The 11,879-nt window shown below is 36.7% G+C and overlaps 1 protein-coding gene across 1 annotated transcript; it reads right to left on the bottom strand.

Annotated features, from left to right (window-relative positions):
- Positions 1-264: 264 nt before the first annotated feature.
- Positions 265-10,325, bottom strand: LOC128472594 (pancreatic secretory granule membrane major glycoprotein GP2-like). The gene is made up of 11 exons (XM_053454508.1): positions 10,200-10,325; positions 9,509-9,523; positions 8,327-8,506; positions 8,117-8,218; positions 7,530-7,750; positions 6,867-7,021; positions 5,482-5,730; positions 4,702-4,855; positions 2,637-2,700; positions 2,376-2,411; positions 265-570 (listed from the first exon to the last, which is right to left on the bottom strand). The coding sequence occupies exons 1-11, from the start codon at positions 10,252-10,254 to the stop codon at positions 506-508; spliced, it is 1,296 nt and encodes a 431-aa protein (XP_053310483.1). The 5' UTR covers positions 10,255-10,325; the 3' UTR covers positions 265-505.
- Positions 10,326-11,879: the final 1,554 nt, after the last annotated feature.

Below are 11,879 nucleotides of genomic sequence, written 5' to 3'. Positions count from 1 at the left end.
TTATGCATATTCTTATGGATATGTTTTGCTGACCAAACACCATCTTTAGTTCAGCATCCCTGATAACAGATGGAATGTATGGCAATGTATTTTCTCAGAGATATATTCATTTATAACCATGTCCTTGCTAAATCACATAAAGAAACATACAATAATTGAGTCACTTATCATTTAGGCACAACATAATAATGGATTATTTTGCATACATATTATGAGATTACTTTTTATGCCATTCATAGATTCTTAAAATAATACAATCAGCAATTAAAGTAGTTGCATATATCTGTTTATTGAAGTAATATGTCTAAATATACTGACTGTATGAAAAGTAATTAACGAGCCATACAGACATCTTGTCATCCATACACCTAAGTACAATATATACACTTTGTAGTCTGGTGAAGAAAAATAAATTATTTCCAATCAGTGCCACAATCTGTTGATTATAAGTGAAGCCCATGACTTGATCCATTTATATCCAGCTCCATAGGATACAATAAGTTTCTCACCAAACCAGTTTATTTGAATGGTACATGAATAGACATCCAGCCATTACACCCAAGGATCCAGCTACACAGAAAGAATGAGAAAAGTGGATTATATTATTGGATTCGGACATAGCCCAATCATAAATTCTGATTTGGTGGTAATATACATGACATAGCAGGTGCACTGTTCTCTTTAACAACAAACTCAAAAATTGAGCCATTTAATTCTCACACAGACAGAATTCCGAACGATTGTTGCAGATACCAAAATAGAAGTATAAAAAATGCTGCCTAGTTTTCTAGTTTTTTTCTTTTTCTATTTTAAAGCTTAAAGAGTGTAAGAGCAAGAGTGTAAAAACAAATAGCACATATTTAGATTTATTGTGTGGATAATTCACATCATTTGTTTCTGTTGTTAGTTTCATTGTTTGCTATGGCAATGATACCACATACTGAACTTAACTTCTTCTGCAAGTAACATTGTCTAGTTTTACATACATTTTTGAATGAACACTCATATAAAAGTAAACCTCAATTCCATTGAGCCTACATTTGTGCCAGTTAATCAACGTATCAAACTGCTGTAAAATTTTGTTACTGCCTTCACTAAGGTGACCAGATTTTTAAAATGAAATCCGGGGACATTTCCTTTTTACTTCTGGACCGCAGTGAGCATAATTTTTTATATGTTATGTTACGTGTCAATAAAGCTGTGGCTATTAGTTTTCCTGTAATCTGTGTTTTCCTGTAATCTGAGGAGAACATCTGGACACAATCCTCCATATCCAGTGCCAGACCCCTAAATATTGAAATCTTATGGGCATACCATAAACACCATTTAACACATGTTGTAGAGAGGATAATTTGGGCGCAGTCTGTTTGGGGGCACATTTGACACAGACTATGGCACAGATGACGCAGACTACATATCTGGGGACACAGATGGTGCAGACTACCTATCTGGGGACACAGATGGCTCTGACTACATATATGGGGACACAGATGGTGCAGACTACATGTTTGGGGATACAGATGGCACAGACTACATGTTTGGGGACACAGATGGCACAGATTATATTAATAGGGACACAAATGGCACAGGTCATTTCTTTTGGGACACAGATTATATTAATGGGGACACAGGTGACACAGATTATATTAATGGGGACACATTATCAAATTTAAGTGGCTTAAATCTGCTCTGCAGTACATGCAGTTACTTCTTTCTTCTATCGCACGTGTGCTGCAGCAGTGCGATAGAAGAAAGAACCATGAACAAGATGCCTGTTCATAGCTCTTTCTTGTATATACAGGCAGGCTACATCAGGGGACAGGAATTTGCAAAATTCATCAAAATCCATTTTAATCAAAATTAAATAGAAATAATAAGTGTATTGTAATGTGTTTATTATAGCTATATAAATAATAATAATAATTATTATAATACACTTATTATTTCTATTTAATTTAGATTACAATTGATTTTTGATGAATTTTGCAAATTTTTTTTCCTTTTGCACTTGGGGGTTCACGTGCACATGTGCTACTATGGAGGAGCCTCCACTGATTCGGGGACATGTACAGGGACATAATTTGTCCAGGGACAGTGTCCTCAATCTGGGGACTGTCCCCAGAACCCAGGGACATCTGGTCACCCTATCTTAAATGGCTTTTCATTGTTATTATTATTGACGATAACATGTGAATGAATCCATGATTTTGCGTGTAAATATGTGTTACCTGTCTCTTTACCATATTTATCTTGCTAATGTTTACTAGGTGTGCTTTACAGCTACAGATCAGACTGTAGGTTAAATTAGGCTTTATATAAAAGGACCATGTATCAGGCAGTTACACTTATAATATATAGTTTGAGAGTAATCTTACCTATGTTGGAACTGGAGCTAATAACATCAAAATTATCTGAAAGAGACATCAGACATTTCATTAACGAGCAGTACTAATACTGTACTTTGCAGAGGACCTATGATACAAAGTAGGAAATACATTCAATAAATTCAATAATCCATTTCATATTGAATATAATCTCAAGACAAGTAGATCTTTGGAAAATGATTAATGTAATGCTCACATATGTAAAATGTTCATAAGATCACATAGTAACAGATTGAAAGCATTTATATTTACCTTGTAACTTCACCTCAATGCTGATTTCTTGAGTTTGTCCCCCAGCAGACCTGCTACTTGTACACTGCAAGCAAGCACAGAAAGGTGTTTCTATCAAAGTATTTTCTGTGTGATGCATGTTTAAAGTTTTACTGTGGTTTCCATACATTGAATTTGGAATACTCAGTTCCCCCCCAGATGCTGTCACTTATACTCATCCCCCTTGTGCTGTCACTCATATTCAGCTTCTCCCTGATTCTGTCACTCACTCTGCTCCCTACTGATGCAGTCACTCACTTAGCTTACCCTGAAGCTGTCCCTTACATTAAGCTCCCCTTGAAGCTGTCCCTTTATCCCTTATGTTGTCAATCACTCACACTGATGTGGTCACTGACACTCAGCTTGCCCTTTGTGCTGTCATTCACACTCCCTTATACTGTCACCAGTGCTGTATCTGACAAAAAACGCTGCCCCAAACGCCCATGGAATGCCCCCTGCAAGTGTTCCAGCCAATGGGGCGCGCCTGCGCCATTTCTTGTCGCCAGCGCCGCAGCATCTGATTGAAACTCACTGGGTTTGCCGCCGGATTGTCCCCCACATGCAGACAACGAGGTATCATGGCGCTCAGAGAGAAACAGGTGGAGTTTACTGAGGAAGCGGAGGGTCTTAATCCGGAAGGGGTGTGGTCTTCACAGGAAGGGGTGGGCCAATGTTAAATTAGGGGGGTGCCCGAGTTTAGTCTTGCCTAGGGCAGCACAAAACCAAAATACACCACTGAGTGTCACTCAGCAGTCATTGTGCTGACAATCACATTCAGAATCTCCCTCATGCTTCCACTCTCTCTGATGATGTCATTCTCACTTAATTATTCCCTCGAGATGTCGCTTACAGTTATTTCTCCCTCACTTCCACTGTCCTGCTGCAACTCAGAATCTGTTTCCCTCTCATGCTGTCACTCACACTCAGCTCTTCTGGTGCTGTCACTCACACCCATTTCCTCCTTCCTGCTGTCGCTCACACTCATCTCCTTCCTCATATTGTCACTCCACACCCCACTGCTTCCACTCACACCCAGCTGTCCTCTCATGATGTTACTGACACTCATTCCTGTTACTCAGCTCATCCATGATGCTGTCACTCATAGTCTCCCCCCTTGTGCTGTCACTAACACTCATCTTTTCCCAACAAATTCAAGTCTCTGGAGCTAGAAATCAGAGTAACAAATAAGGTGTACAGGTTCTCTCTATTGGTCGTTCATATGGACCTTTAACTCTTGGAGTGGGGAGACCAGTGGTCTCTCCCGACCAAGTTGCGGCACCAGGATTTTAAAAGTCTGTACGAGCGACTCTATTGGTTGCCGACAGGGGGCTCGTCTGCCATCAATCAATGAAGAGCTGCTTGTACGTACCTTTAAAATCCTGGTGCCAAAGCTGCTGCATAGTGTGTACCGCGTGAACCCCGTATTAACCCCTTCTACAACAAATGGCAGAAAACAAAGAAAAAAAACAAACACGAAGAATGCACATGAATATTCGCCCGAACCGAAGACAGGAACCGGTGAATATTCGTGGAATACGAAGATCTTTTTCCCCACAAAGACGAAGACGAAGAGTTGGCCAGCGCCCAAGTCTAGTTATCAGTCTGTAACTGCTGCTACTGACAAGTTATAATGGTGTCAATACACACACACACACACACACACACAATTTTCATTAAAAATAAAGACAAGGCTAGTGCTTAGTACATCTCAACAAACTTAAAAGCACAATTTCATTAAAACTGATTTTCAGAAGTGAAATCATACAAATTGTATTTAGAAGGAAAATCACACTATAGCCTATGAAATATAATATGCTATGTTCATTTTTTTTTTTTTTAAGATTTAGATATTTGCAAAAGCAGCTGCCAGGAACAGGGTCGGAAATAGGTAAAGTAAGTGCTTTGGCATCTCTGGAAAAGGTAAGCTGCGGGTAAATGCCTTCTCTGCCTTACGGTATATACAGTATTACATACCTTATTAAATGTGGCGCCAGTATATGGTTTCACTTAATAATAATGAAACAGTAGTTATTTTAATCCCACTGACCTGGTCGCATTGTTCACCTTGGGTACACAACCGGGCATCACAGAAGATGTACAGACCGTTATACCCATTAAACGTAAACGAACTGATTCTAATGCGGCTCTCCAGACTCTTCCCATTTCCCAGTACAGATGTTGTTATTTCTCCAACAGGACAGCTGTGGATAAAATGATTACCAGATTTTCTAAATTTCCTTTAGTAACTTTAACGTCAAATGAATCCTGTAGATGCTGGAACACAATGAACACATGCATGCCAATGGGAACAGGCAGCCAGCAACATGTTTGGGGCATTTAAGTAATTGTTCTATAGTCTCTTTGCAGATATCAGTACCTGGGTACAGACTTTTTCTGTTCTTAGACCAAATTGTGCTGTATACTGGTACTTGTTTTCAGTTCAGTTTTCTGTAGGTTGAACTTTGTGAGTCAAAATTAGTAGTACCGCTACAGACCAGAGCACCTCTGGATGGTTTGGGTCTTAAACAAATAGATTAGGCAGCAATGGCCAACGAAGAACAGAAATCAGTTCAGTTGACTTTGTAATTTAAAATAGCAAACATTTCAAAAGTAGCACGATGTTCCTAAATATCAGCTTTGACAGGAAGCCTTAATAAGAATGTTAGAAACACAAAGTGTGTGGCACAACTGTGCTTCAGGCCTGTATCAAATGCTAATTATAATAATTCATTATTTAATAATTCAGAGTTATTTTCCCCGCTTGCTCATTTAAAGCTTCTTCATCCTGAGAGTATTCCACTAGTTTAAAATGATATAGTACACTTACCCTCCCTTTAAAAATGTCACGGCAATGGCATTGTCACGATTTGAGACAGGGGATGCAATGCAATTCTCCACCTTGAGCGAATATTTTTCTGCATCTGCATTTTCTACAACGAAGCCAAGGTAGATGTAGGATCCAACTTCTATAGTATCATCTTCGGATATTGGAACCTGTGACAATGCTGAATCTTTGTAAGCAGTAAGTGTGAGGGGGTATGAGCCCATTCCATTGACAGGACTGAGGTAGACAGTTCTGTAAAAAATGTAAAAAAACATAACTAAGTACTTGCATTACTTTTACCTTTAAAGCATCATCAACATGTATTACAAAACATTGTTAATATGGCACAAGAATATTTTGTCATGCATTATGAGCAGATCTTTGGGGATCTTTTTTGGGCATAAAGTGTCAACATTCTAGAGACATAACTGAAGTGAAATATAACATAGTAACATAGTTTGTAACATAGTTTGTAAGGTTGAAAAAAGACCTTCAAGTCCATCAAGTTCAACCCTTCTACCTAACCTTCCTATTTTTGATCCAAAAGAAGGCGAAAAAAACCCCTAATTAAGCTACTTCGAATTCTGCCATCAGGGGGAAAAATTCCTTCTTGACTCCAAGAGGCAATCGGATTTCTCCTTGGATCAAGAAGCTCTTAAAAACAATAGGTTGGGAAGTACCCCATCAGGAGAAAACAAAAATAATCGCAGAGCAAGGCTACACTACCCAAGCATAATGCTAGTTCACACTAGAGCTGGGAAAGAATACACAAAAGAATCTCTGCAAGAAATTGCAAGAATTACTGCATGCATGTATAATGCATAATGATAGTACTATCTCTAATACAAAGAGAGAGGGTAACACGAAAGTAATGGCAATATTTTTTTAGCATGGTCACATTATTGCAATTTAGGGACTGGCGGATGAAGTATGCAGTTAAATTACAGCTGTTACTGTCGTCAGTGAGTGCTAGCTAATGATTTGTTCCCGCTCAAAAGCAAGCACCAGACCATACTGTTCATTGGATATCAGAGAGCATGTTAAAAGGCCTCATTCCACAGAGAAATTGAATTCTTACTATTCACATCTGTAATTTAGCAAACATTATTTTAGACGTTGTAATAAACAGCACTTTTATATAATCTAGATTTTTCCTTGATTATGGAAGGATGGACCTTTGTCCTGCTTATCTAAGCGTGACCTGAAGTGAAGGCTTGTTGTGAGTCTCTATCAAATTTATGTGCAACACCTGAAATTTTGTAAGATCAAGCAAGAAATGGTTGAGAATAAGGTGACTTCTGTAGTTTCCAATATGCACTTTAGGAATAGCACCTAGTTGCCCAACATATAATTTTATGTTTGGTAGTAACATATGTTTTCCTTCTTACTTTTTCACAATATTGTTACTGATGTTCAAGTAGAATGTCATTGAGCGGTTGTAAGAACAGGTGAAGTCCAGCTGGATCGGATTCACAGTTATGATCGGTTTATTCTGAATACCAATGTTAACAGTGTTTTTATAGTATATATGACTTGAATCATTCTGCAGAAAGAGGGAATCAAATAAGAAAATACTAATTAGGCAATGAATACTAATTTCTCCGATTCGATTTAAGTGAACAAATAACTACATTTCAGTGTAAAGGTGAACACATAAATCAGATAAATAAAATATATTAATTTGTTGGTGAAATCAAACTTTACATGTTCACTATTTAAATCTAAACAGGTGTATAATATAATTAACTCAGCATACCTGTAGCAATTTCATATAGATTAATAAAATAGTTCATGGAATGTATCTAAAATGTTGATGCCTCCATTATTTGGAAATAAGTGCATGTGATGTATGGAAAAACCTTACATACAGGGACAAGTAATAAATTAGTGTCCATGTCTCTTAGTGCTAAAAATGTTAAATTAAAGGCATGTTTTGTTGCAAGTTCAGCTGTGACCAAAGTTCATAAAAAGCCAAGCTGATATAATTTCCATTGGACATTAGTGATCTGACATAAAATAGGGAATATAATAAATGGTGATAAACAACTTACTGTTACCACAGTTCCACACCAATTTTGTTTTAGTTGACCCTGAATGTTAATAGTGCTCTGGTTGTTGGAAGTAGCGTTATAGGTGGTGTTGCATTCAAGGTCACTTCCATTCAGACGCAAGGATTCAGGATCATACCCAAGGTACTCCAGGAGGCAACGACTAAGCGATAGATCCATTGTATCACTCCTACATATCACTGACGGTTTCAAGTCATTGATTGCTAGCGAGAAGTTTAGAAAAGTTACTAAATGTGTTTCATGTGATGGAGGAATATGGTACCAGAATGCATGTCCAGTCAAGTTAGAAAGGTTTAAACAAGCTTTGGTTTTGGTTTTATTGTTTAACATTTAAAGTTGCAGTCTAATGCTACACCCCCACCACTAGAAAGAATACATATTAAATATTGTAAGAGGTTTAAAATGCATGCATTATCAATTAATAATGAATGATGTATCTGGTAAACCACTGCAGTCCTTCTTAGGGGTTCTTTTCAGAATTCCAATATAGTCATACTATTTATACACATACTTATTGTTTAAAGCATGTATGCAGAGTTGTGTAATGCATAGAATTAGCAGCGACCTACTTTTCTTATTGTGTACACTCTTGTTGCAGACACAGGTTGCCTTATCATTTACCAGCTCACATTTCTCATCACTTAAACATGAGGGATGGCAGATTGCTTCGTCTGTAAGAGACACAAAATTATTAGAGAAGAGCGTGTAACCAAACAACATTAAATGTGCCTATTTGATCAGGGTCATATTTTTTCTTTAAACCGTGTAGTGCTACTCACCTGAGCAACATTTTTCTTCTAAACTCCAGAATAATTGCTTGGGGCAGCAGATATTGAGATTGGGTGTTAATGCACAGTCACGGGGGATGCATTGGAGTTTCAAGTCATTCGCACAATAACACCCATTGTCATTTGCACAGTCTCCGTTACATTGATCACAGAACTTGTATTCTTCTCCACCTGCAAAGACAGGAATATATTATATCTCCTGTCAAATTATAGATCAGCAATCAGGGACCTGTGGCAAAACGTGGCAGAACTAGCATGGCCAAATTAACTTTACATCCTGAGGTTCATGCTTTTTTCTCCACCCCGGGTTCGGAAAAGGTGCAATCTAAATTAGACTGATGACTATTGTATCTCTTCAATTTTCTGTGGTTATATTATTATTATTACTGGTATATATTATATTATTATTTAGAAGCATGTTAAACATGAAGACAAAAGGCAAGGGAGCTTTGGGAAGGAAATATGGAAATATGGGTGGTGGGTTTGAGAAATCTGAGGGAAGAATAAGGTGGGTCAAGTAAAAATAATGATGTGTAGAGAATTAAACGCAGTTAAGAACATTTTATATATATGTTTCAGATGAAGTGTTTGTGTAGCAGGAAACTGAATCTTTTTTTGCCATAGCATTTTGTTCAGGTAGTAAATATGTCAGTGAAAGCAGATTCCTAGTACACTGAGTTTTATGCTTGCGGGCATATTTAGATGTCCTCCTGCGTTTGTCTCTGCTCTCTCCCTCTTTGTGTGAGAATGTACCACAAGTTTTATTGTTATACCTGGGGACTGCTCCCTAATGCAAGGGTTAACTTTTTAAGGGTCAATTAAAACAGTTTGGAACATTCTTTTGGATGTGTAAATATGTGCCTTAGCTGAATGTAGCGAGCGGGCCCACGCATTCAGCATGATGCCACGTTCTACCGTATCTGCTCCTATTTTATTGGCTGCGTGAATATCCTTGAATGTTTAGAGAATGGGGGTAGCATTAGAGGATGTTAATCACACATTTAAAATACTTTTGGAATTTGGTTGATCTATTTACTTATGGATAAAAATCTATGTTTTAATATACGTTTAACAGAATTTTTATATATATATATATATATATATATATATATATATACAATCTTGACAAACCTATTCTACTGGAAACCCAAATAAAGAATCTGGCATACTTACTGTAGCATGCAGCTCCTGGAACAGAGACAAAAAAGAGATATTATTCCACCAGCAGGCTGCATGATGAATGATTATACAGTTTAAAGTTAATTTATAAGGACGTCATGAACATATCTTAGTTTAATGATTTGAAGAATACTAAAGTAAACACATATTTCACAATATAGCCTAATGACACTTGAATGTTGGCAATTTGCACCAATATTAGGCATAAATTGGCTACAAAAAAGTTTTCACAACATTTTTAACTTTGATTATTATCACAAAAATGGTATGTATTGTAAACATTCGCCTGCATACATTTTCAGCGTTTGTAGGACATTTCATGTCCTGAAAACTACTTTCTGAGTGTCTAAATCTAAAATGCGATGCCCTCTCTTCAGAAAGTAAGAAACATAATACAAACACTAATTTGAGAAAAAACCTTTAAAAACATGGCAAGATTGTACTATTTATACTTATTAAATAGCTTGATAAATCTAATCATATTTTTTCTAAAAAGGCATTTATATTGTAACCACGCTTTTGGTCAGATTGCTCAATGACACATTTAATGTGAGTCTGGTTTTTACCTAAAAGTGCATTCAATCTAGGAGCTCTAAGGTGTTCTTTAATATGGAGTGACCTATAATTGAGCAACCACCCCTGTACATATAATTAAATGTCTAACTTTGCTTAATAAAATCCTTACCTGCATGTTTTATCCCCAGAGTAACCAAGATGAAGAAGACACAGCGAAGCTTCATTTTATGAGTCTTTAGCTCTCTCTTGTTAGATGTTGGTGTTTGAAAATAATTATTGGCTAAGACTCCTTTTATACAAAACCAGTAGGTTGGTTCAAAAAATGCATGGCTTTGATTCCTAGAGGATTTACATAATGTACAAAAAGGGGTGTTCATCTTAAACTTACACCTCATTCTTTTGAGGATCATCTACAATATTGCCTGCGCAAGAATGTGACTACGTAGACACGTTACCAGTTAACCTTGGGCTAGGGTAGGGACATGTATAAGTACAATGTTAAACATTTGTTAATTAATTATATAACCAGTATGCATTGACGAGTGAAAAACACATTTTCAGTGGATCCTAGATAAAAAAAAAACAATATTGTTTTCCAGTTGAGTTTGTTTTCCAGTTATGTGGACACCAATGTTATTAAGAATGATTTATCTCTTTATTTCAAGGTAGGAAACTAGGAACTACTTAAGAATTAGTACTAGAAGCCTACTTTATCAAAAGCCCTGCAAATTTTGAATGCATCTCCATATTAAATTGAATCTGAGTGATAAATATATTCTCTAGTCTATAGAATTAATGGACTCATCATTGTTCCCAGTGGTCTTCTGCCATGTGAAATAAATGGCCATTTCCCACAATGCATCTTCTTCAGCATGAATGATTCATTGGATGGAACTTATCAGTTATCATGCATACTCCACCCATGCATATTATAATTTTTTTGCCAATTTAGTATCCAAAATATTTTTCATCTTTAGATTTTCTTTTATACTATATGAAAACATGAACAAACAACAGGGTACTCTATTCGATCTATCTTATCTGTAGGTTTTGTTAGACTATCATTCTCAGCATCCCAACTAGCATCTGCACAAAAACACACGTCTGTGACAGAACTTGTAGAAGCCATTGATGCCGATCAGGAATTTACTGAAATTTTAGCCACAAAAGCCTTTGCTGCCTAACCCTGATCCAATGTAATTCTGTCTCTGACAAAGTGGCTCTGAACACTTTGAATGCATAACTAATTTTCTACGTCAAAGCATTTCAAAGATATTTCTAAGCCAAGCCTTGTCTTTATACCCAGTTTTAAACCCTCTGGCAAAAGTGATTTTTTTCTCCAGTAAACATAGAAATTCGAAGCCTAAATCTAAAAACAATTTAAAGTGAATGTCTTCATTAAATCACTATTCTGTAAATATTTTTAAAATAATGCGATTCAATTAAAATTTACATTTTAGTATTATGTTATTAATTACTGTTAAAACTGAGATACCCATCAAGGCCCTTAACTCCTAGGTCCTGAAGAAGAACATGCTCTCAAACACTTGACAGAAAACACGTACACGCAAACATTCACAAAACGTTTAATCCAGTTTCACTAATTAACACACCAGGCCACATTTTTCATATAGTACACCTTTATTGATTTTAATAATAACGACTATACACAATTCACGGATGAATTTTTAAAAAAAACTCAATAGTCAATAACATACGGTAGAGCTAAAAATATTCTGAACAGTTGATGCACCCTGCATCAAGGGAAAGGCAGGAAAAGCTAAGTGTCTCTGTCCCATTTAAGGGACAGATGTTAAGGTAACAACCCACTAACCAATGAGAAAGGTCT

This window comes from Spea bombifrons, chromosome 2 (assembly GCF_027358695.1).
Source record: "Spea bombifrons isolate aSpeBom1 chromosome 2, aSpeBom1.2.pri, whole genome shotgun sequence".
NCBI lineage: Eukaryota > Metazoa > Chordata > Amphibia > Anura > Pelobatidae > Spea > Spea bombifrons.
The sequence above is the reverse complement of the archived record's forward strand: the minus strand, read 5'-3'. Positions and strand labels throughout refer to the sequence as shown.

Coding starts and splice junctions, on each gene's coding strand:
- LOC128472594 (XM_053454508.1), bottom strand. CDS start 10,254: ATGAAGCTTCGCTGTGTCTTCTTCATCTTGGTTACTCTGGGGATAAAA. Junction 2,701..4,701: donor AAGGTGAACAATGCGACCAG/GTCAGTGGGATT, acceptor GCTTGCTTGCAG/TGTACAAGTAGCAGGTCTGC. Junction 2,412..2,636: donor CATTGAGGTGAAGTTACAAG/GTAAATATAAAT, acceptor TGTCTCTTTCAG/ATAATTTTGATGTTATTAGC.